Source organism: Colobus angolensis, unplaced genomic scaffold, assembly GCF_000951035.1.
Source record: "Colobus angolensis palliatus isolate OR3802 unplaced genomic scaffold, Cang.pa_1.0 Scaffold341, whole genome shotgun sequence".
Lineage (NCBI taxonomy): Eukaryota > Metazoa > Chordata > Mammalia > Primates > Cercopithecidae > Colobus > Colobus angolensis.
In genome coordinates this window covers 2,657,484-2,683,675 of record NW_012116722.1, presented here as the reverse complement: position 1 = coordinate 2,683,675, position 26,192 = coordinate 2,657,484, and the positions used below count along the sequence as shown (strand labels likewise).

Genomic DNA, 26,192 nt, shown 5'->3' with positions numbered 1-26,192 from the left:
CAGTTATGTGGCAACCTTGGGTAGACAAATGAGAAAATCATATAGTTCACAAGAAAGTTCTTTAAAATAACGTTGAGGCCACTCATGGTTACTTGAGTTCACAGGGGCAAATTGTCCCTCTATTACCACAGTGGGTCCAGGCTAGATGTTTTGAAACCAAATGGATCTGTTTAGGTGTTTTTGAAGTGATAGTGTTCGGATTCCCCCAAAGGCAGTCCAGCTACCTGTGCTTCAGCATGCCCTACAGAATGCGGAGGGAACACTGAGGAGAGGCACCTGCCAGTACCTGTCAAACAGTACTCTCAAGATATATATTTTCTTCCTAAATCATGGTATCCCTAAAGGGCAGATAAGCAGGATTACTGTCTTCCTTCAGTCGACGCAGTTTAGATAGTGTGTGGCTTCTGTGGACTGAGAAACAAAGAAAACAAGTTGTAGAAGTGGAGGCTACTAGTTAATTTGTATTTTGATATTTAGTTAATGGCGATAAGGTCTGAAAGCACTTACAATTAATGACACTGTGGGCCATGAGAATAAAACAGCCTAGGTCAAACAGAATATGAAAGAGTAGGCGATAAAAGGCATACGTGTAGGATTGACATCAGAACCATTAAAATACAAATGACATGTGTGCGTATGCATATGTAATTAGAAATCACACTTGCCTACACTCACACACACTAGGAGGGCTAGGCTTCTGTAACAAATAAAGCCCAACAAGTAATGGCTCACCAGAAGAGATGTTGACTTATCAGTCATGTGGCAATACAAGGTGATTCCAGTCTGCAGTGCTGATGGTAGAGGATGGTGCAGTCATTTGGGAACCCAGGCTGACAATGGCTCTACCATCTTCCCATCATCAAATTTGCCCTGGGGTCACCATCCTAGTCAATCAGAAAGGGAAAAGAGCATAGAGGCACTCCTGCAGGAGGTTGTATGCCCCAAGCCTTGAAGTGGGACAAATCGCTTCTGCCTACATTCCATTGTCTAGAACTAGGTCACACGATCAAACCAAACTCAAGGAAGCTGGGAAATGCAACCCAATTATGTGCCCAGGAGAAGAAAGAGGATCATGGTGAATACCTAGCACTCTCTGCCACTGACTCTAGGGAGCCTATTCCAAAGCAATGAGGATTTTGACCTATTGGGAGGTTGTTATAATAGTCCAGATGAGGCATGAGAACTATAAGAAGAATGTTCAGGATGAAGAGGGGAAAATATATCTGATATATATTTGAACTTAAAATCAGGGTTTGTAAATAATTGGATATGGGGAAGGAAGAAGAGAGAGGAGAAGAGAAGGAGTCTGTCACTGACTCACTGACTTTTTTTTGAGACAGGGTCTCACTCTGTCACCCAGGTTGGAGTGCAGTGGTTTGGTGATAGCTCATCGCAATCCTGAACGCCTTGGCTCAAGCAGTCTTCCCACCTAAGTCTTCCGAATAGATAAGAACAGGTGCCAACCACTGCACCCAGATAATTTTTTTTATTATTTTTTGCAGAGATGGGAGTCTTGTTATGTTGACCAGGCTAGTCTGGAACTCCTGGCCTCAAGCAAAATCCTGCCTCAGCCTCCCGAAGTGCTGAGATTATTGGCATGAACCACTATTCGATTTGGGTTTTTGGCTATTCCATTTGAATTGACTGTCATTGGCAATTCAATTTGAATCAACTATTTAATTTGAATTTTTGTTTGCTGGATGGTGCTCCTATGAACTGAAATTGTCTCTAAAAACAGAATGGTTGTATGATGACCCAGATATTAGTTTTTTTTCCCATCCCCTTATCTTTTCATTCATCACCAAAACCCAGAGCAGTTGTGGAATTATGGAATTTAAGTGTGTTTTAATTATTTTGGCTTGAGAATATTTAATACATGTTAATTAATTGATAAATGTTAATTGATTTAATGAGACATTACTATATCCATGCAAACTAAGCCAAAATAAAGTACACATCAACTATGATTACTGTTTGAGCTTAAAGGTTAATTAACACATTTTGATTATAGTAAATCAAAATACAAAGAATTCTATCTCAAACATCAGTATCTGACTTTGACAGAAATAAACTATTATTGAATACATTATAGCTCACAAAAAAAAAAAAAAAACCTGGCAACAGCTGTGGAACCATTAACAGCTATTAATTCCTGGCAGTTTGGCTGGAAAAAGAATATTGGCTCAGATTCTAGAGTTTTCAAAGCTGTAAGGACTATTACTAGAACAGAGCTCTGCATTCGGCAGGAGTCCCCCCTTGTGACAGGGCGTGGTGCCTGCTCCCTTTGTGCATGTTTTGAGAGAAAATGTTTAATAAATAGAACTGAAGGCCAGCGCAGTGGCTCACACCTGTAATCCCAGCACTCTGGGAGGCTGAGGTGGGTGGATCACTTGAGGTCAGGGGTTCAAGACGAGCCTGGGCAGCATGGCGAAACCCTGTTTCTACAAAAAATATAAAAATTAGTCAGGCTTGGTGGCACATGCCTGTAGTCCCAGCTACTCAGGAGCCTGAGGCCTGAGAAACACTTGAATCCGGGAGGCAGAGGTTGCAGTGAGCCAAATTCGAGCCACTGCACTCCAGGCTGGGTGATAGAGTGACACCCTGTCTCAAAAAATAATAATAATAATAATAATAAATAACTGTCAGAGAGGTCATGGTTCAGAATGAAAACTCTGAGTTTTGAGTTCCTCACTGTCCTTGATTTTTATTTCTGCCTGTTCCTGAAGCTATTTCTTTGGGGTTGCCTCTCTCCATAATGAGTCACTTATCTCCCATTCACTGCATCTTAGAGCCCATAGAATCACCATTTATATCAATTTTCCTCTGTCCTACAGAAAAAGAAATTGTAATCGTTTTTCAAGTCAGTGTCACCTCATCATTCCTGCCCTCTCCTCTTTATGTCCTCTGTTAGTCTAAGGCCCAGTGGTTTCTAATCTGATGGTAGGAGGAAGTTACAGATGAAAGAAGATGTTTCTGTTTGTTACAACAATGTGGGGAAGGGGCTGCAACTAGCATTCAATGTCTGAGAGGCATGAATGATAAAAGTCTCATGACATTCAGGAAAGTCCCTTATAAGGAAGAATTGTTGAGTCCCAAATGCCAGTGGTGCCCAATAGATGAGAGTGAAGGACCTCAGTTACTACTCCTGCTTAGAACACCTGCCCTTGCCTCCTTGCTGGTCTACACACCTCCAGCCTCTCCCTTCTCCTATCTTTTCCACACACCGTTGCACAAGACGTCAGTCTGCCAAATTCATCCTCCAAAAAGCTATTCTAATCATTCCAAACTCCTGCTCATAAGTCTTTGATATCGCCTTATTTCATACTTGTTCATACAAAATCTACTGTAACCCAATATCCAACAGCCTTCCCAGGCTTACATAATCAAGCTTTCAAAACGTACTGCCTCCTACTTTTCTTCATCCATGCTAAGCTTCAACAGCTCAGTTGCCTTAAACCTCCTGTCTCTCCCAGTCTGGGGTCTCTGTTCATGCTGGTTCCTCTCCCTGGAATTTCCTTCCCCTTCTCCTCTGCCCTTTTAAATCCTACCTGTTCAGGATCAAGCTTTGAGTCTGATCTTACACAAAGCTTTTCCTGATCCCTAAAACGGGAAGTGATTTATAAAGTTCCTTGGGTGTGATCTGAAATGGCTCTTGCAATGTCCTCCCGCCTTCTGGCCTGTGGGAGTCTGTCCACAGCCCCACTGGACACAGCACATTCCTTTAATTGTGTTTTCAAATATTAAGTAATTGATATAAAAGCTGAGCTAACACTGTAAGTAGGTATAAACCTTGAAGCCAAACTTTCTGGGGTTTAGTCCTGACTCAGTAAATTACCAGCTGTACATCCTCACTCAACCTCATTTCCCTCATCTATGAAATGATGATGATGATAATGCCCAACTCATATGACTTGGCAGATAAAAGGAATAACTCTGTGCAAGGTACTCAGAAGAATGTCGGACACATAGGAAGTACTCAGTAAGTGTTTGCTCTGATCCATATTTACAAAACAGAGAACTTCAGTGCTATGCAGCGTGCATGGGTATGGCTCTTATTTTGATAGAGACTCACCTGTCATTGAATTGCCTCATCATTCAGTCAGATCCCTTGGGCCAGTCAGTTAACTGTAAACTGTGGTCATATAGAATGGAAGTGACAGCACAATTTTCCACAGCATTTCAGAGCAGTGTTCATATGGTGCTGATGTGACCCCGAGCATCAGTTCCAGTTCTGAACACCTGGACACTGACCCTTGACTTGGTTAGTCAGTCACCACGGGTCACTGGGTGTAATGAGCCCTCATCCTCCAGCAGGCCAGCCCAGGTTTACTTTCATAGCAGAGGCAGGGGTCCAAGAGCAAGAATGGAAAGCACCAACTCTTGAGAAATGGAACAGCATCTTCCACTGCATTCTGTTGGCCAAGGCAAGTCACAAGAACAGCCCTGATTCAAGAGCTGGATAAATAAATTCCACCTCTGGATGAGAGAAGCTACAAAGTCCCCTTGCAAAGAGCATGGGTTTAAGGAAGTATGAACGATGCAGGCCATTAATGCAATCAATCTATAGCACTTCAGCTGTTATCTCTATTACCTAGATACATAATATGATACAAAGGAGAAAGTGATAGGAACTTAACAAAAGAAATCAAATCGTAAAGAGTTTTAAGGAGGAGAATATATTACCTCTATAAATGACCCACTTGGAAAAGATGATGATGTAATAGAAAATAATTTCTACTTTTCTCTTTCTGTGATCTACAGATTATCTACCTAAGAATTCTATTATGTTATATATATGTGTTATAACACAAGAACGTGCACAAAATGAAACATAAAATTATATGGAGAGTGAAGGCCGGGCATGGTGGCTCATGCCTGTAATCCCAGCACTTTGGGAGGCCAAGGAGGGCAGATCACCTGAAGTCAGGAGTTTGACACGAGCCTGGTCAATATGGTGAAACCCTGTCTCTGCTAAAAATACAAAAGTTACCCAGGTGTGGTGGCATGCACCTGTAATTCCAGCTACTCGAGAGGCTGAGGCAGGAGAATTGCTTGAACCTGGGAGGCAGAGGTTGCAGTGAGCCGAGCACATGCGACCGCACTCCAGCCTGGGCAACGAGGCAAGACTACATCTCAAAAAAAAAAAAAAAAAATTATATGGAGAGTGAAGATACAGCAAGAGAAACATAAGTCTGGTCTTTATTTACAGCCTATCAAACCTTAAGCATGTCATAGACGGAACCTCCACCCTGTCTTTTTTTTAGTTCAGCACTGTGTTTTGCTCGTCCAGAAACAGCTCCTTTTAATGAGGATGAGCAGCGGAGAGGGGATGCAAGAAAAATCAGTTACAGGAAAGAATCAGGTACATAAAAGGGAACAAATTATGTGGTGGACATTTGCATAGTTTTCAAAGTGACCCCCTGCTAAACCTGAGATATTTAAGAATCATAAACAAACAAAAACACTTTGAGGGGAATGAGCTGTATGTGTGGCAAAAGGCGACTGAGTTCACCACCAGTGGATCGAGGGATGAAAAGCATCATGTTATAACATCTTCCTAACTCCAAGTGTGATCTGAGGACCAACAGCATCGGCAGCACCTGGGAGCTTGCTAAAAGGCACAATCACCTCCCCTCCCCAGATCTACTGAATCAGAATCTGCATTTAGCAAGGTCCCCAGGTGATTCATATGGTCCCTAAGGTTTGAGGAGCACTACTGTAACAAATATTGTTCTGGGTTTTAGAGACAGAAAACCCTTTGGGCAGGTCAGCTCTGAAAGCCTGTCTCTTCATCTACACCATAATGATACCAGTCTACAACGCAGGTTTGTCATGGAGGGAAATAGGTGAGATAGTATCATTCAGTGTTAGAGAGGAGAGGCAAAGGGCAGACACCTAGACCTGACATCCACTGTGAACAGCATTCATAGGAAATGTGGCAGCTTCTCTGCAGCCCCCTGGGCAATCATGCCAGGATAATTAATTTTTTTTTCTTTTGAGACAGGATCTCACCCTGGCACCCAGGCCGGAGTGCAGTGGTGCAGTCATAGCTCACTGCAGCCTCAAATCCCTAGGTTCAAGCAGTCCTTACCACTCAGCCTCCTAAGTAGCTAGGAATGCAAGTACACAACACCACAGCTGGCTAATTTTTAAATTTCTTTAGAGATGGGTTCTCTCTCTGTTGCCCAGGTGATCTGAAACTCCTGGGCTCAAAGGATCCTCCTGCCTCAGCCTCCCAAAGACTGAGGCATGAGCCACTGCACCTGGCCTGCCAGGATAAGTTTTAAAGGGAAGCAAATTTCCATTTGCATTGAATTTTTCTTCCACATACAAATCAGTTTCTCAACCGTGGTTGTTTGTTAAAATCAGCTGGGGAGTTATTTTTAATACTGAGCATCCCTGGGTCCTACCCCAAGAGATTCAGATTAATTTGTGTGGGTGGGGTGTCCCAAGTGTTGGTAATTTTTAAAAAGCTCTACGGGCAATGTTAGTGAGCAGCCGGGACTGAGAACTGACTCCAGGATCCCAGCGATGGGGCATGTGTGGGAAGGTGACACTCAGCCTCTGTCATCTCTCTCCTTCCCTGCCACAGTGCTCCACCACATGTGGTCTGGGGGCCTACTGGAGAAGGGTGGAGTGCAGCACCCAGATGGATTCCGACTGTGCGGCCATCCAGAGACCTGACCCCGCAAAGCGATGCCACCTCCGTCCCTGTGCTGGCTGGAAAGTGGGAAACTGGAGCAAGGTAACTTACCAGGCTTGGCAGAGTCTTGGAGGTAGAGAAGGTGGGGATGCGTTAGGGAGGGAATCTTATATAAGCACTTGCCAAAGTCGTTTTTTTTCTACCTTTCTGCTTCCCTTTTGCCTCTTATGAAATCAGGGATGAGTAAATCATGGGCATTACCATAGACCTACTTTAAGTTACAGAAAAGTCTTAGAAGTACAGTTTTTATTAACCCACATGTGGTAATCCACCTGTCCTTCCTCTTACAAGATAAACCAGAAAAGTTAAGTTTGAGTTATTAATTGCTTCTCTAGCATGCAATGCTATTTCTATATTACTTCAATTTAGCATTTTGATGAATAATCCTATATTATCATGTATATAATTAAATCATGAATCACCTGTGCTTTACAAAGCAAATATACGGTTTAATCTTCCAGACCCAAAATGAAAAGAAAGCTGAGATATAAAGAATAATTGGTCTTTAAAAGCGTACTCCCCTCAGTGATCTTCTTATTTATTTATTTATTTATTTTTATTTATTTTTTTTTTTTGAGACAGAGTCTCGCTTTGTCACCCAGGCCGAAGTACAATGGCGTGATCTTGGCCCACTGCAACCTCCGCCTCCCGGGTTCAAGCAATTCTCATGCCTTAGCCTCCTGAATGGCTGGGATGACAGGCACCCACCACCACGTCAGGCTGATTTGTGTATTTTTAGTAGAGATGGGGTTTCACTATGTTGGCCAGGCTGGTCTTGAACTCCTGACCTCAAATGATCCACCTGCCTCGGCCTCCCAAAGTGCTGAGATTGCAGGCGTGAGCCACCGCACCCAACCATACTGATCTTTTTAAAGTGCAATTTTACCATCTTTGCCAATCTTACTGTGATTACTCATTTTGCTGTGCTGTCTGCATAGTTCCTTGTGAAAAGAATGTATCAGGTTTTCAGATTAGTTAGCCTTGGTGCTTTGAGACACTAACTAGGCTTGATCTGCTTATCATGGCTGTACCAGGGCTTAGCCAGCCCTTGGGGAATAATTCAGGGCTATAAGACACTGGTCAGTGGCGAGATTGAGGGCCAGTTGGCAGGTAGGGAGTACAGAGGTGTGAGCTGTGCATATACCTGTTTGCCATACATGCTCAACCCTAGGAAGCCTGGTTGACCCCTGGCTTCTCTCCAGGGAGCTGGTTCCTCTTGATAGCTAAGACACAGGAGAAAGGAAAAGAAAGAGCTATCCAAGAGGTTTAGGGAAGCTGATACCACTCTAGACATTCATTTCTTCATCTAGTGAAGAGTTCATGTCCCCAGACAAACAGCACCCAGAGGTGTTGCACTGGGCATTTCTGTCTCTGGTTCTCCTGGCAGACTTACCATCAGATAGGAACATGGGATGCTCCATCTAATGGTTGGTCTTTAGGACCCTTTCCCAAAGCAAGGCTCTGGTCTTTGGAAGAAAGGGGTTGTGAGGCTACTCCTTGAGAAAATTACCACCATCTTTCTCTTTTTATATCATTTTTCTTTCAAGGATCAATACTGGTTTTTTTAAATTTCTCTTCCAACTCATAACAAACTCAGGATCCAACAAGGATGGAAAGTTTGGCTACAACTTCTCTTCCATAGCCAGAGAAATCTCAAGAAACATCTCATATACCTGAGCTTGCCAAATGTTGACCAAGTCCTAAAGTTCCACTTTCTTCTCACTGGGAATAATCATTTCGTTGGAAATTACATGGCTCATGAAAAGGACAGATGTGTGAAATAGCTTGCGTTTTGAAAAGGTCAGCTCCAGCCTGAGGGACTCCAGCCAGTGCAAACCCTGGATGAGGAATCAGCAAGCTCATCTCTGGGGTCCGGCCTCCTAAGGAAAGCCTGGCTTGACTCCTTGCCTGGTCTATAGGGTCTCTCTCATGCCTCTCTCTCTCTCATGGCCTGTAGGGTTGCAGATATATTGATGAATCTCTGTAGTGCCCTGAGTGGTTTTGTAGGAGTTATTTCTAACACATCATCAAATTCAACTAGAATGAGGTAACTGCTATATCTAAACTCTAATCCTCAAAATTACTCTATTCCTACCAGTAAAGAAAGTGTCTCTTTTATTAGATAATAGATAAACCTTATATCAAAGACACAACTTAACTACTGATTGTCAGTTGCCCTGATTTTTGTTTTTTCTGACTTCTATTATGGGTATTACACACATCAGCAGTCCCTAACCTTTTTGGCACTAGAGACCAGTTTTGTGATCTCTACAAAATTCTTTTCCATGGACTGGGGAAATGGTTTTGGGATGATTCAAGCACGTTACATTTATTGTGTACTTTATTTCTATTATTATTACATTGTAATATATAATGAAATAATTACACAACTCACCATAATGTAGAGTCAGTGGGAACCCTGAGCTTGTTTTCCTGCAACTAGACAGTCCCATCTAGGGGTGATGGGAGACAGTGACAGATCATCAGGCATTAGATTTTCATAATGAGTGTGCAGCCTAGATCCCTTGCATGCACAGTTCACAATAGGGTTTGCATTCGTATGAGAATCTAATACTGCTGCTGATCTGACAGGAGGTCGAGTTCAGGCAGTAATGTGAGAGATGGGGAGCAGCTGTAAATACAGATAAAGCTTTGCTTGCTCACCTGATGCTCACCTCCTGCTGTGCAGCCTGATTCCTAACAGGCTGAGATATAACAGACTGGGGATTAGGGACTCCTGGCATACATGGCTTGTCTTTCCTAGAGATATTAACTTAAATTTTATCTCAAATCTTGATTATTGTGACCCCTTTTTCTAATTTATATTTTTTTTGAGGTAAAGTCTCACTTTGTCACCCAAACTGAAGTGCAGTGGCCCAGTCACAGCTCACTCCAGTCTCAACCTCCTGTGCTTAAACAATACTCCTGCCTCAGCCTCAAGTAGCTGGAGACCCCTTTTTCATATGGATGTCTGAAGTCCACATCATGGGCTAGGAAAGATTTGAAGGCCTTCCCTCTCAGCTTCATTAATTCTGATAGGCTTTTTTTTTTTTTTTTTTTTTTGAGACGTAGTCTCGCTCTATCTCCCGGGCTGGAGTGCAGTGGCCGGATCTCAGCTCACTGTAAGCTCTGCCTCCCGGGTTTACGCCATTCTCCTGCCTCAGCCTCCAGAGTAGCTGGGACTACAGGCGCCCGCCACCTCGCCCAGCTAGTTTTTTGTATTTTTTAGTAGTGACGGGGTTTCACCGTTTTAGCCAGGATGGTCTAGATCTCCTGACCTCGTGATCAGCCCGTCTCGGCCTCCCAAAGTGCTGGGATTACAGGCTTGAGCCACCGCGCCCGGCCCTGATAGGCCTTTTATGCTGTCTTTGTGACAGACCTCCAAAATCTAGAGCAGGAAAGAGGATCCCTGGTTTTGCCTTTAAATATCCAGAGAGTTTAGATTCTGCCAAACTGATCATTTGCCTTTTCACAGATACTTTCTCAGAAAGAAAAATTCTAATTTTAACTGGAATTTTCTGCATTATTCCAGCAATCTCTCCTCCAGATCCAGAAACACTTTAATTCTCATAGGATGACAGGGTATGTTGCAGCCTCACCTGAACCCACAGGTATCATACCTGAGGCATCCAGGTTACTCACCAGGAACTTTTACCACTGTGATTGCTGTCTGGATTGCAAGTATGTTACTGGCTTATTTCTCTAATACCATACTTCTTGATGAAGCCTGATAGAACGGCTGTGAACATTTTCTCATATACATATGTCAGGTTTATGACTATACCAAAGGTCATGTTGCAGTCCGAAGGGAGTGGGTGGATGAGCAGAAAGAACACTCAGGGGCCATAGGCTGGTGAAAGATTATTTTATTCAGCACCAACTCTCATCAGCAGCTTTCTCACACTGCCCGCCCCGTCTCGGTTGCTTAGTCTGGCTCCTACACACAGCTGCATGGCTGACTCTCCCTTGCTTTCAGGGTCAGCAGCTTAACTCTTTCTTTCTCTCTGGGCATGAGTGAGTCAAGCTGTGTCCTGGCTCCCCTCTGTCCATCTTTGCAGATGGACAGCTTTGGCTCTCTCTCTTTCTCTTGGTGCCAGCATGGCTGCACAGTGTCAAACAGGGCAGTTATACCTTTTACAGACAACAGTGGCTTAGAGCCAAGTGATGGCCTTCCCATGTTAGGGCTACATGGCTGTGATAACAAGTGGAGTTACACACCTGCACTCTAAACTTGCTGAGTCACACAGGATGTAAGCAGCCTACCTCGGCCTATCCTTCACCAAACCACAGCCATGTTCCTTACAGCATGACAGAGGACTGAGACATTCAGATCTCTACCTTTCCAGTGTCTGGAAGTAGTTTATCACAGTGGCTTGCTTCCTCTTCATGCACTAATCTGTCTGAAACAAAATCAAGGTTGTCATCCTCAGGTTTGTCCCAGAGCCAGTCTTGTAAAAATGCAATTCTGCAGCATTGAATCCCAGAGGGGCTTGACTTGGAATCAGACGTATCTGGGATGATAACCCTACTCTGCCACTAATCAGCACGTGACACTGGCCATTCATTTAACTACTCAGGAGCTTTAGTTTTCCCATTCCTGAAATGAAGTGGATGATATTGCCTCTACTTACTTTGTAGAATTGTTGTAAGGATCAAAAGAGAAAATGTATGCAATGAACTCTGTACATGATAAAAGACCATTCAAATAAGGCCCTGGACAAACGTCAAGCTCTAGGTAAAGGTTAGGGCTGGCTATTGGACATTTACTAATCTCTTGCTTCCTGGACTTGACATTTACTAATCTCTTGCTTCCTGGCCGGAGGCCTGTGGACAGGTTAGTGAAGTAAGCCCTGCCAATGGAGAAACTGACCTGAGAAAGTGCTCACTCCCCAGTACCACACAGTCAGGGCGCTCAACATGTTCCTGAACTCTGGAGGATTTGACCTACCGTGGGGGCTAGTGCTGCCACGTGTCTGACATTGCATGGAAGCTTTGGATAAACAATTTTATTTTTACCATAATACAGGACTTTATAATTCCCACTAAGGAAACTAGGGCTTAGAGTATTTAAATCATCAATATATACTTGATCACAAAACTAATACTAAATAGTCTCAGTTCTAAGAAACTGTCACCTGGGGGATTATGTCATTTTAACTACAACTTTTCAGAACAAAATGAAGCACTACACAACTAATATGTACATCAGTTGTAGGACACATGCCAGTTTCAGAATGTTAAAATTTGTATGAGGGCGGCTAGGCGCAGTGGCTCATGCCTGTAATCCCAGCACTTTGGGAGGCCAAGGCAGGTGATCACTTGACCTCAGCAGTTCAAGACCAGCCTAGGCAATATGGCAAAACCCCATCTCCACTGAAAATACAAAAAATTAGCCCGGCTTGGTAGAGTGCATGCCTGTAGTCCCAGCTACTCAGGAGGCTGAGGTGGGTGGATCACTTGAGCCCAAGAAGCGAAGGTTGTGGTGAGCCAAGCAAGATTCTGCCACTGCACTCCAGGCTAGGCAACAGAGTGAGACCCCATTTTTTAAAAAAAATTCATATGGGAGAAAATTTTTCTTCTTCTGATGGAAGAAATGTAGTAAGAGATAATAATGAGCTTGAAAAATCCTCAGCTGGGTTTGACAGCAAAACCATGCATCATCGGCAGCTCCACACACTTCCTCACTGACATTTTGTCTGCTGCTTCTGAAGTTTTGGGAACTGCTGATTTGACAACCCCTTTATTACTTCTGTTAGAATGAACATTGCCCTTTTCATAGTTGAGTCTAGCAGATCTTGATTTATTTCTGAAATCAGAAATAAATGAATCAGAAAGATTTTTACCTTTTATTTGTAATAATCTGTCTTCCCACATAGGCAATGTTGCCATTTTATTTTAGCGGTAACTTTATCATCTAAGTTATTTGCTGGAAAGTAACAGGAAGTGACAGCCATTCCTTATGGCCTTGGATTTCATGTATTTGCTAACTAGTCCTTCTGTCTTATTCTAGTTCTTGTCTCCATGTTTATTGAATTTTACAGATTGTCTGTGGCAGTGCTGCATTTTATGGACCTGAAGTTTTACAAATGAATAAAATGGAGGAATGGCCTTTGTTTTGCTAAATACAGACAAACCATACTTTCATACACAGCATGTTCCCAGAAGCATTTACTAAAGTCCAGTGTGCAAAAGTCAAACCTAGGATTGTATGTTATAGGAGAGCTTCTATCCTGTGAAGACAAAAATTGAGTAGCCAGAAAGGTGGATCATACACTGAGTATCCCTGCATTTATTTTCTGCCAAGACCAGCTCAGTTGGGAAGACCCTAATCCAGCGACGCTAGAGGCATTAAAGACACACACATAGAAATATAGAGGTGTGAAGTGGGAAATCAGGGGTCTCACAGCCTTCAGAGCTGAGAACCCTGAACAGAGATTTACCCACATATTTATTAACAGCAAGCCAGTCATTAGCATTGTTTCTATACATATTAAATAAACTAAAAGTATCCCTTATGGGAAACGAAGGGATGGGCCCAATTAAAGGAATAGGTTGGGCTGGTTAACTGCAGCAGGAGCATGTCCTTAAAGCACAGATCGTTCATGGTATTGTTTGTGGCTTAAGAATGCCTTTAAGCGGTTTTCTGCCCTGGGCAGGCCAGGTGTTCCTTGCCCTCATTCCCGTAAACCCACAGCCTTCCAGCATGGGCGTTATGGCCATCATGAACATGTCACAGTGCTGCAGAGATTTTGTTTATGGCCAGTCTTGGGGCCAGTTTATGGCCAGATTTTGGGGGGCTTGTTCCCAACAGTTTTCCTCTTGATACAATTTTTTTCTGTATCTAAATCATCACCCTCTCTTGACATCCCTGAGCATTTCAGATTAAGAGATTCTCAAGAAGAAATGGTTAGACAAGTGCCAATTAAATGGAAGCCTTTAGGAACATATAAGAAATGACCCCAAGACCACCAATGTACACACCACAAGGCTCTCCATAATGGCCTCTGCCCATCTTCTCTGTCTACCCCTACCCACTACTGACCAACTTACTGACCAAGCATTCTGACCAACTTACTGTTCCTAGTCAAGCCGTGTGGGTTCACAGCCTCTGTGCATGCCATTGCCGCCACTTCAGATGTCCCCCACACTATTCTGCCAGTCACGTGAGCATTTACTCATTAAGATTCAGCTCAAGCTTTGACTCCTTTATTTAAGCTATCCTTGACTTCTTCAGGTGAAGTTGACTGTGTCCTCCTTTGTGTCCTCACTAGATTGTAGATAACTATGGCTTGTAATCTTTATTTCTTCTATTCATTTATGTGACTTCCCCTGCCCCAGCTAGATTGCAAACCACTTAGGGTAGAGATACAGAACTTGGAACATAGTAAGTGCTCAATGAGAGGAAAGTGGGATGGGGAGAGGGAGAGGCAGACCCATGAATTTTGATGCTGTTCCACTTAGAATTTTTGGAATAAATTTTTTTTAACTTTTATTTTCAGTTTGGGGTACAAGTGCAGGTTTGCTACATAGGTAAACTTGTGTCATGGGGGTTTCTTGTACAGATTATTTCATCACCCAGGTATTAAGCCTGGTGCCCATTAGTTATTTTTCCTGATCCTCTCCCTCCTCCCACATTCCACCCTCCATTAGTCCCCAGTGTGTGTTGTTCCCCTCCATGTGTCCATGTGTTCTCATCATTTAGCTCCCACTTATAAGTGAGAATACGTGATATTTGGTTTTCTGTTCCTATGTTGGTTTGCTAAGGATAATGGCCTCTAGCTCTATCCATGTTCCTGTAAAGGACATGTTCTCATTCTTTTTTATGGCTTTATAGTATTCCATTGTGTATATTACCACATTTTCTTTATCCAGTTTATCATTGATGGGCATTTAGGTTGATTCCATGTCTTTGCTGTTGTGGATAGTGCCACAGTGAACATATGTGTACATGTGTCTTTATAACAGAATAATGTATATTCCTTTGGGTATATACGCAGTAATGGAATTGCTGGGTCAAATTGTATTTCTGTCTTTAGGTCTTGAGGAATCACCAACACTGTCTTTCACAATGGCTGAACTAATATACTCTATTACCAACAGTGTATAAGCATTCCTTTTTCTCCACAGCCTCGTCAGCATCTGTTATTTTTTTACTTTTTAATGATAGCCACTTTGACAGGTATGAAATGGTATCTCATCATGGTTTTGATTTGCATTTCTCTAATGATCAGTGATGTTGAGCTATTTTTCATATGACTGTTGACCTCATGTATGTCTTTTTTTGAAAAGTGTCTGTTCATGTCCTTTGCCCACTTTTTTATGTGGTTGCTTGTTTTTTGTTTTTTTTTTTTTGTTTTTGGGTATAAATTTAAGTGCCTTAGAGATGTTGGATATTAGAGCTTTGTCAGATGCATAGTTTGCAAAAGTTTTCTCCCATTCTGTAGGTTGTGTGTTTACTCTGTTGATAATTTCTTTTGCTGTACAGAAGCTCTTTAGTTTAATAGATCCCATTTGTCAATTTCTGCTTATATTGTAATTGCTTAAGAACAAAGCTGGAGGCACCAGGCTAAGAGACTTCAAAGTATACTACAGGGCTACAGTAACCAAAACAGCATGGTACTGGTAAAGAAACGGACACATGGACCAATGGATCAGAATAGAGAACCCAGAAATAAGACCGCACACCTACAACTATCTGATCTTTGAATTATTTTAAGGATCTTATGAATGTGTTTAACATAAGGAAAAGGTCAGAAAGGAATTCTTTCCATATCCCAATTTAGTATTTGATGTATAACTTTGAGAGGAAGAAAGTATTCTGAAATCAAAACAGAGCACAAACTCAGTGATCTCATACATTTATGACACTCTAGAATGCTGTGATAGTTTAATCATCTAGTTTATCCTCTTTCGAATACCAATGGAGAAATGGAGGCTTAGAGAAGTACAGTGATTAATCTACAGTCACATAGCCACGTGATGCCAGGGTCATAGATGGATTTGGTCTGTTAGTTCCCCAATCCTATGTTTGCTAGTTGTGCTATACTTCTCTGAACACTCTGTAGGAGTCCAACCTGGGAAGTGTATTAGGAAGAACATCATAAATCAAAAATAGCACAAGAAAGAAAAGGTTTCGATTTCATTTTACCTCTGCCAGTGGCCCCAGTAAGCCAAGGGTATTTTTCATTCTAACTCAGTTTGCTTTGCAAATCACAGGAGTTAAACAAACTGATATAGTGATGTGGTAACTGGATTCTATCAGACCTGTTTGGTTTCAACAGGGCATTCACTAGTCTTTCTGTTCTCATTAGCCTGCCTCTTGTCCTTAGTCTGGTTCGCAGGCTTTACATTAGGAAAACAGGAATACAAATGGCCCTCCTCTCAGGCAATAAAAAAATGAATATCACAATTGTCATTCAGCACACAAAAGCAAAAGAGTGTTAGGACTGGAGTGACTTAATATGCTGTCACTTCCCTCTTGCTAACAGAATCAGAGGCTCTTTTGAAAATGGAATGGAATAATCATAGATTTAGTGAGTGTCTTCCCTTATTACTGACTTCAGCATATTAATAAATTTTGTTTCCCACTGAATGTGAACATGCTTTTGACAAAAGAGTAATGCTAATTTGACAAATAAATTTAGGAATAACAGATTATACCAACAAATGGAAAATAAAAAAGTAAAGTCTCATTTTATGCTTATTTTATGTCCCCTTTTCCTAATAAAAAGTACTCTTGTTTTAACTATGTGCTATTTCCTGGAAATTTATTTTGTCAGACAAATAGTTGCTTTGAGTGGAAGCTATTAACATGCTTTCTCATTTGTTCTGTGGTAAATTTTAAGTTTGCTGTTACTGTTTTTCTCTGTGTGTTTCCTGTGTGGCAGGCAAATAAAGTTTTCCATTTGTACTTTTGGGAAGCTGTTAGCAAGTATTATATCTGATAACCTAAACACACGTGATTTATGGAAGTATCAGAGCATCAATCTGCCCCCTCATCACGTGGGCCCATGTGTTTCCAAGCTACAGACCAATGTTTGAAGTCAGGTGACTTGGTGAAATCTGCCAATCAGAGGAAGAAGGGGGAGCAGTGTTTTGGGGTCTATGTCTACTGAAAAGTCTTGAAGAATTTTCTTTCCTCAACCACAGCCCTAGAATCATGGCTATTCCACCATAGCCAGAAAGACAGCGTGGTCTTTTACCCTTCAGAGAGAAGAGCCAGATGAAAATATACCTTACAGCAAGGGACACCCTTTCTTGGTGACTTGTTTCCTTGGCCAAGACTGCCAATGAGATCATTGATGGAAGGATTCAGAGGGTAAAGAAACACATTATTTATCCTGTAATTACCAGAGATCTCTTTAGCCCATTAGGAGCCCTCCCAGCTGGCATTTTCTCATAATTCAATGTTGATTCAACAGCTTCATAATGGCCATCTACACTGTGCCCGTCCCTGTGCTAGGGGCCCATGGTGTGATGCAGAACAGGGCAGGGCAGGCTGTGCTTTCATGGCAGTGATGGATAGTAGAAAGGATGGACAAAATCAATAAAAGTTGCTCTGCAGTTTAGCTTTATGGAATGAAAACAGAAGAGGAGCTGAGACAAATTACAAGAGAAATCACCTCCTTTAGATCAGGTAGTCCAGGAGGACCTCTCAGAAGAAGTGCCACTGAAACTGAGGCATAAAAAAAAAAGAACAGTAGTGTGTAATGCAGAGAATAGAGGAAGGAACATTCAGGACATGGGAACCCCAAGGACATGGTATTAACCTGAGGAGAACCTGGGGAAGAACCTGGGCTGACGAGCACAGATGTTAGCCTCCATCCCACCTACCTCAGTTCCCCACCTCAGTGTGGGCAGTGACAAGACCCGTCAGGCCAGGTCTGGCCATGAGACACCAGGCTGCAGAGGGAAGATAAGCAGAAGGGCTATGGCAAGCACTAGAGTTCTAAACAGACCAGAGAGCAAGTCCCAGACGCTCAAGTTATGATCAGATAAAATCTTTATAGGTGGGGGAGTGGGGAACTGCCAAAATCCAAGTGGTCAGAGAGTCAACAAAAGCAGCACTCTGGAACAGGCTGGGTAAACTTGGTTGTAGGTGACCCAGGCCCATCAGTGTTTATCACCGTCCAAAGGAAGTCAGCAGCCTGTTGGGAAACCTGTGCTGCTGCACAGGGGGTGGGGACAGAGAGGAGGGGAGTGAGTAGGGCCTGTGTAGTGGCTATCGGGGGCAAGTGCTGAGAAGACTCTCAGTGATGGCTGCAGGTGATGGCGCTGCAGGAGGAATGGTGATGGTGGGGGCAAGGACAGCCTTTGCTCACACCCATGAGTCAGACCACTGAGTAGTTATTCAGTTTATTTCCCTACTCAAGGCCCTTCATGAGAGACACATAGTAACCTATTCTTCATCCAGCATCATAGAGAAAACCAGCATTCTGAAGGAAAGATGGAGAAGGCTTAGCAGCAATGCCTACTCCTGGGAAGGGATAGGCAGGCCACTCTGCCTCCAGTAAATACTGACTTCCAGAGGGAACGGCCACCCACTGGGGCAGATGCTGTGCCAGCAGCACTCCAGCCCCAGGGTCTATAATCTCCCCACAGCTGCGAGGTAGCAGTTATGATCCCAGTTTAGAGATGGGACACCTGAGGCTCAGCGTACTTCAGTGACAGGCCCAGGGCTCATGACTAGTGAGTGGTAGAACTGGAATTCTCACCCACCTCTGTTGGCCCTCAAAGCCCGCACACTCCTATGCATCTGTTTCCCGACATCAGGAGCTGCTGGGGTGCCTCCTGCTCTGTGGTGTGGGAGTGAAAGCAGGGTTCACCGGAACTAGACCTCACCCCTCTTTATGACTGGATGCCTGGCACCTCCACGGTTGAGGGGAAGGAAGGGAGGCCTGATGCCAATGACTCAGAGATCACCTTTGCTTTTGCTCTTCACACAGTGCTCCAGAAACTGCAGTGGGGGCTTCAAGATACGCGAGATTCAGTGCGTGGACAGCCGGGACCACCGGAACCTGAGGCCATTTCACTGCCAGTTCCTGGCCGGCATTCCTCCCCCATTAAGCATGAGCTGTAACCCCGAGCCCTGTGGGGTGTGGCAGGTGGAGCCTTGGAGCCAGGTATGGCCCCCAGAAAGGGAGAGATGTCTTCACACAACCTGGCAAGCCATGAATCTCGGTGTTACTGCATAAGTGTAGAAATCAGGGAAGACCACACCTGTGTCCTGCCAATGACTGGCCTCTGTTCAGTAACCCCACCCTGTATCTGGGAAGCCGAATGGGTCTAACAGTTTCAGGAGGTGAAAAAATTCCATGGAAAAGACAATGTGTTATGGTTTTAATCACAACCGTTCAGTGTTATGTTGCAATCTGGTCTCCCAATGGATATACCGGGGAATTGGTGTTCCTGCTGGGGAAATGAATACAATGGGATTATTTGAACAAGGATGAGTCTGATGAGAGCCATTTGCAGACAGAGCCTAACATGCCTCTCTGAGGCTTCTGCAGTCAGGCTGGGAGAAACAGCCCTATCTTTTCCACACAGTATAATATTAGAGTTTCATCTCTTCCGTCTCTCAGATCATTGTACAAATAGTGAGTGTGTGTGTGTGTGCCCTCTTTATGAGGGCCCTGGCTCTGCTGGGTCTTAGTTTTACTTTGACACATGAAAACAAGGTTACTTTGGTGAGGTTCTTTGGTGAAGTGTGATAATCTCATTTTTCAATAGGCAAATGTTTAAATATCTCAACAGCTAAAACCATACTCCCAACTACATCCACAAATGATAGAAAGAAGACTAAAAAATAAAAATAAAAAAAAGGAAGCCCGCATATTTTGAGTGCGTCCAGGTGCTAGGCAGTTTACCTACAATACTTGGTTTAATTCTCTCCATGACCTGGATGGTAGGCATTTTTAATCCTATTTTATAGGGGAAGAAATTGAGACTTAGGTTGAGAAACCTACCTGAGACACACAATGAGAAAATAAATGGAGTTTTAATTCAAACATAAGGCATTTGCAACCAGAAAGATTTGATTGCTCATCTTTGATTGCCCATCTTTGATCCTGCCATGCTATGGAACTTAGCCCAATAGGCATTGAACAAAAAGTGAACTAAGGAGAAAGAATGAATCAATAACTACTTTGCGGAGCACCTACCATGTGCCAGTGAAGGGAAGGCAAAGAATCCCAACCTGAGGCTACAGAGTTAGTGTCAAAGCCTGTGGAGGACTGAGCCCCGACTTACTTACCACCCACCGGCCAAGCATCCACACTGATTCCTGAGGCTCTGGGCCACTACCTAAAGATTTCTGGGGCAGCAGCCACCACTGTCCCCTCTTCATCCTCCTTCCCCTGCCTATATCTGGAGTACATGAAGTGCCTGCTACTCCCAGGCTCTCAACCCAGACCTCCAAACTCTCCATAGGTACTGAGCCTGGCCTGGACCTGTTCAGGCAGCAGCTTCCAGAATCCAGGAATTCAGAGAGGAGCTTAGATTGCCCTGTCAGAGAAATGGCATTTGCAGGCGATCAAAGATGAGCAATCAAATCTTTCTGGTTATGAAAAAGATCTATTCTTTTGTTTCCTCAGTAGCTTCTAGGATCCCCATCAGGAGCCTGTTCCCTGAAGCCCTTCTGTCACCCTTCTTTCTAAACTGCCCTGTTTTGAGCAAACCACAAAGGTGGTAGAGTTCCCTCTTAAGCAGCAGTAGAGATCGAAAATGTGAAAGTCAGTTGAGTACCCGGATCTGCTGTTAAGGAATTGGGCATCTTTAGGTACTTTCCCTGCCTGTGGTGCTGATTGCCATCCTGGGAATGTTATGAACCCATCTGGCAAGCATATCAGCCTGCCCTGACTACCCTCCATGGCAGATGCATTTTAGCTGTGGGACCATCTCTACACCAGTGGTAGTCAAGCTTTATCATGCTTCAGGACAACCTGGAGGGCTTGTCAATGCACAGATGGATGGGTCCTACCCCCAGAATGGCCAATTCAGGGGATCTGAGGTGGGGCCTGAAATTTTGCATTTCTAACAAACACTCAGAAGATGCTGAAGTTGCTGGTCTGAGGAACATTTGAGAACCACTTTTTTGACCCCCTTTTCCTGGAAATTACTTGGCCAGGTGGTGCTGAATCTATGTGCACATAGGTAGGTATGCCCAAGAACCCAGATGTGGAATTCCTCTCCCTGTCTCCTCAGATGGGGTTAAAAACAGATTGAATAAGTGGGAAAAAGTTGATGTTGATTCTCAAAGCTGGAATATTGTAAAGGTGCTACATTAGTTCTTTTATTGAGCAGAAAAGATTAATTGCATATAATTTCCCTGTTTTCTCTGATACTACCACACACATACTACCTGATGTGATGGACATGATGTTTGCAAGACAGCCATAATTATCTTGTTGTTATTGTTGTAACCATGCTAAAACTAAGATTTTTCAAAGTGCTTTTCAAAATACTCAAAGAACTTTTCAAATATTCTTGGAGAATTATTTTATTTCCTCCTAAAAAACTCATGCACATGAGATAATGCATCTTATAGAATTATTCTAGTAGGCAAAAACCTGACATGTTTCAGAATTCTACCCTTTTAGAAGTCTGACTTGTCATCTTGAATTTATTTTATAAGTATTACAGCCAATGCATCTAAGTCCTGAGTGACTCCATCCATTTTATTACTCCTACTATGGACAAATTTAATTCTAAAACTTTATGCAGTGGAAAAGGAAGACTAAATCTCATTTTAATAGGAGGCAAACAAAATTGTATTGCAAATGTGTGCCCCCTTTTGGGCTGTCAGAGATAATCATTATAAAAAACCTAAATTTTACATTTTTGTTTCTAAAAAACTTTTTTGAGAAGACAAAATGCAGATAAAATAATGTCCATTCTGTAATGACCACTCATTTAGGTTTTTTAAAAAAAATTCCTTCCTTTTGACATATTGTTTAACATTAGACTATTTGGCGTCTTCTGACTTTTCCCCTCCTTATGTCTTCAGGATTTGCTTCATCAATATTTCTACCTCTCTTTAATTCTTGTTTCCCCATTTAAAAGAAAAATAGTGAGTGGTCATTGTAAGGAACTTGCAGGAATGCTATAAATTCCAATACAGATACCTATATTCCTAATAACACTGTACACAACAAAAATGACAATATGAAGTTCTTCACTTATCATTAAACATGTCTCCACCTGACTTTTACCTAATCTTGTCACTGCTATATATCAGTGCTCCAGGTCCTGTGGAGGCGGAGTTCAGGAGAGAGAAGTGTTCTGTCCAGGAGGCCTCTGTGACTGGACAAAAAGACCCACATCCACCATGTCTTGCAATGAGCACCTCTGCTGTCACTGGGCCACTGGGAACTGGGACCTGGTAAGACTCCTTTATACATATTTTTTTTACTTTAGCTTTTTTTTTTTAAATACTTTAAGTTCTAGGGTACATGTGCACAACATGCAGGTTTGTTACATAGGTTACATGCCATGTTGGTTTGCTGCACCCATCCACTCATCATTTACGTTAGGTATTCCTCCTAATGCTATCCCTCCCCCAGCCCCCCACCCCCTGACAGGCCCCAGTGTGTGATGTTCCCCACCCTGTGTCCACGTGTTCTCATTGTTCAATTCCCACCTATGAGTGAGAACATGCGGTGCTTGATTTTCTGTCCTTGCGATAGTTTGCTGAGAATGATGGTTTCCAGCTGCATCCACGTCCCTACAAAGGACATGAACTCATCCTTTTTTGTGGCTGCATAGTATTCCATGGTGTATATGTGCCACATTTGCGTAGTCCAATCTATCATTGATGGACATTTGGGTTGGTTCCAAGTCTTTGCTATTGTGAATAGTGCTGCAATAAACATACGTATGCATGTGTCTTTATAGTGGCATGATTTATAATTCTTTGGGAATATATTCAGTAATGGGATGGCTGGGTCAAATGCTATTTCTAGTTCTAGATCCTTGAGGAATCACCACACTGTCTTCCACAATGGATGAACTAATTTGCACTCCCATCAACAGTGTAAAAGCATTCCTATTTCTCCACATCCTCTCCAGCATCTGTTGTTTCTTGAATTTTTAATGAAGGCCATTCTAACTGGCATGAGATGGTATCTCGTTGTGGTTTTGATTTGCATTTCTGTGATGACCAGTGATGATGAGCATTTTTTCATGTGTCTGTTGGCTACATAAATATCTTCTTTTGAGAAATGTCTGTTCATATCCTTTGCCCACTTTTTGATGGAGTTGTTTGTTTGTTTTCTTGTAAATTTGTTTAAGTTCTTTGCAGATTCTAGATATTAGCCCTTTGTCAGATGGGTAGATTGCCAAAATTTTCTCCTATTCTGGAGGTTGCCTGTTTATTCTGATGGTAGTTTCTTTTGCTGTGCAGAAGCTCCTTAGTTTAATTGGATCCCATTTGTATATTTTGACTTTTGTTGCCATTGCTTTTGGTGTTTTAGTCATGAAGTCTTTGCCCATGCCTATGTCCTGAATGCTATTGCCTAGGTTTTCTTCTAGGGTTTTTATGGTTTTAGGTCTAACATTTAACTCTTTAATCCATCTTGAATTAATTGTTGTATAAGGTGTAAGGAAGGGATCCAGTTTCGGCTTTCTACATATGACTAGCCAGTTTTCCCACCACCATTTATAAAATAGGGAATCCTTTCCCCATTGCTTGTTTTTGTGGGGTTTGTCAAATATCAGATGGCTGCAGATGTGTGGTGTTGTATCTGAGGCCTCTGTTCTGTTCTATTGGTCTATATATCTATTTTGGTACCAGTGCCGTGCTGTTTTGGTTACTGTAGACTTGTAGTATGATTTGAAGTCAGGTAGCCTGATGCCTCCAGCTTTGTTCTTTTTGCTTATGATTGTCTTGGCAATGCGGGCTCTTTTTTGGTTCCATATGAACTTTAAAGTAGTATTTTCCAGTTCTGTGAAGAAAGTCATTAGTAGCTTGATGGGTGGGCAGTATGGCCATTTTCACGATATTGATTCTTCCTATCCATGAGCGTGGAATGTTCTTCCGTTTTTATCCTCTCTTAATTTCATTGAGTAGTGGTTTGTAGTTCTCCTTGAAGAGGTCCTTCAAATCCCTTGTAAGTTGGATTCCTAGGTATTTTATTTTCTTTGTAGCAATTATGAATGGGAGTTCACTCATGATTTGGCTCTGTTTTTCTGTTATTGGTGTACAGGAATGCTTGTGATTTTTGCACATCGATTTTGTCTCCTGAGACTTAGCTGAAGTTGCTTATCAGCTTAAGGAAATTTTGGGATGAGACAGTGGTGTTTTCTAAATATAAAATCGTGTCATCTGCAAACAGGGACAATTTGACTTCCTCTTTTCCTAATTGAATACCCTTTATTTCTTTCTCTTGCCTGATTGCCCTGGCCAGAATTTGCAACACTACGTTGAATAGGAGTGGTGAGAGAGGGCATACTTGTCTTGTGCCTGTTTTCAAAGGGAATGCGTCCAGTTTTTGTCCATTCAGTATGATATTGGCTGTGGGTTTGTCATAAATAGCTCTTATTATTTTGAGATACATTCCATCAATACTGAATTTATTGAGAGTTTTTAGCATGAAGGGCTGTTGACTTTTGTCAAAGGCCTTTTCTGCATCTATTGAGATAATCATGTGGTTTTTGTCATTGGTTCTGTTTATGTGATAGATTACATTTATTGATTTGAATATGTTGAACCAGTCTTGCATCCCAAGGATGAAGCCCACTTGATCATGGTGGATAAGCTTTTTGATGTGTTCCTTGATTCGGTTTGCTAGTGTTTTACTGAGGATTTTTGCATCGATGTTCATCAGGTATATTGGTCTAAAATTTTCTTTTTTTGTTGTGTCTCTGCCAGGCTTTGGTATCAGGATGATGCTGACCTCATAAAATGAGTTAGGGAAGAATCCCTCTTTTTCTATTGATTGGAATAGTTTCAGAATAAATGGTACTAGCTCCTCTTTGTACCTCTGGTAGAGTTCGGCTGTGAATCCGTCTGGTCCTGGACTTTTTTTGGTTGGTAGGCTCTTAATTATAGCCTCAATTTCAGAGTCTGTAATTGGTCTATTGAGAGATTCAACTTCTTCTTGGTTTAGCCTTGGTAGGGTGTATGTGTCCAGGAATTGATCCATTTCTTCTAGGTTTTCTAGTTTATTTGCATAGAGGTATTTATAGTATTCTCTGATGGTAGTTTGTATTTCTGTGGGATCGGTGGTGATATCCCCTGTATCATTTTTTATTGCATCTATTTTATTCTTCTCTCTTTTCTTCTTTATTAGTCTTGCTAATGGTCTATCAATTTTGTTGATCTTTTCAAAAAACCAGCTCCTGGATTCACTGATTTTTTTGAAGGGTTTTTTGTGTCTCTGTCTCCTTCCATTCTGATCTGACTTTAGTTGTTTCTTGCCTGCTGCTAGCTTTTGAATTTGTTTGTCTTGCCTCTCTAGTTCTTTTAATTGTGATGTTAGGGTGTCAATTTTAGATCTTTCCTGCTTTCTCTTGTGGGCATTTAGTGCTATAAATTTCCCTCTACACACTGCTTTAAATGTGTCCCAGAGATTCTGGTATGTTGTATCTTTCTTCTCTTTGGTTTCAAAGAACATCTTTATCTCTGCCTTCATTTTGTTATTTACCCAGTAGTCATTCAAGAGCAGGTTGTTCAGTTTCCATGTAGTTGTACAGTTTTGAGTGAGTTTCTTAATTCTGAGTTCTAATTTGATTGCACTGTGGTCTGAGAGTCAGTTTGTTGTGATTTCTGTTCTTTTACATTTGCTAAGGAGTGCTTTACTTCCAATTATGTGGTCAATTTTAGAATAAATGTGATGTGGTGCTGAGAAGAATATATCTTCTGTTGATTTGGGGTGGAGAGTTCTGTAGATGTCAAATAGGTCTGCTTGCTGCACAGCTGAGTTCAAGTCCTGGAGACCCTTGTTAACCTTCTGTTTTGTTGATCTGTCTAATATTGATGGTGGGAAGTTAAATCTCCCATTATTATTGTGTGGGAGTCTAAGACTCTTTGTAGGTCTTTACAGACTTGCTTTTTGAATCTGGGTGCTCCAGTATTGGGTGCACATATATTTAGGATAGTTAGCTCTTCTTGTTGAATTGATCCCTTTACCATTATGTCATGGCTTTCTTTGTCTCTTTTGATCTTTGTTGGTTTAAAGTCTGTTTTATTAGACTAGGATTGCAAACCCTGCTTTTTTTTTTTGCTTTCCATTTGCTTGGTAGATCTTCCTCCATCCCTCCACTTTGAGCCTATGTGTGTCTCTGCATGTGAGATGAGTCTCCTGAATATAGCACACTGATGGGTCTTGACTCTTTATCCAATTTGCCAGTCTGTGTCTTTTAATTGGGGCATTTAGACCATTTACATTTAAGGTTAGTGTTGTTATGTGTTAATTTGATCCTGTCATTATGATGTTAGCTGGTTATTTTGCCCATTAATTAATGCAGTTTCTTTATAGCATTGATGGTCTTT

At 42.2% G+C, this 26,192-nt stretch overlaps 1 protein-coding gene across 2 annotated transcripts in view; it reads left to right on the top strand.

The window, feature by feature from the left end:
- ADAMTS12 (ADAM metallopeptidase with thrombospondin type 1 motif, 12) overlaps positions 1-26,192 on the top strand; it is a 375,774-nt gene that overhangs the window by 334,551 nt on the left and 15,031 nt on the right. For both annotated transcript variants that reach the window (XM_011952570.1, XM_011952571.1), the window contains 3 exons: positions 6,593-6,745; positions 18,649-18,825; positions 21,939-22,082. In XM_011952570.1, the coding sequence (XP_011807960.1) occupies positions 6,593-6,745; positions 18,649-18,825; positions 21,939-22,082 (474 nt within the window). The remainder of the gene's footprint in view (positions 1-6,592; positions 6,746-18,648; positions 18,826-21,938; positions 22,083-26,192) is intronic.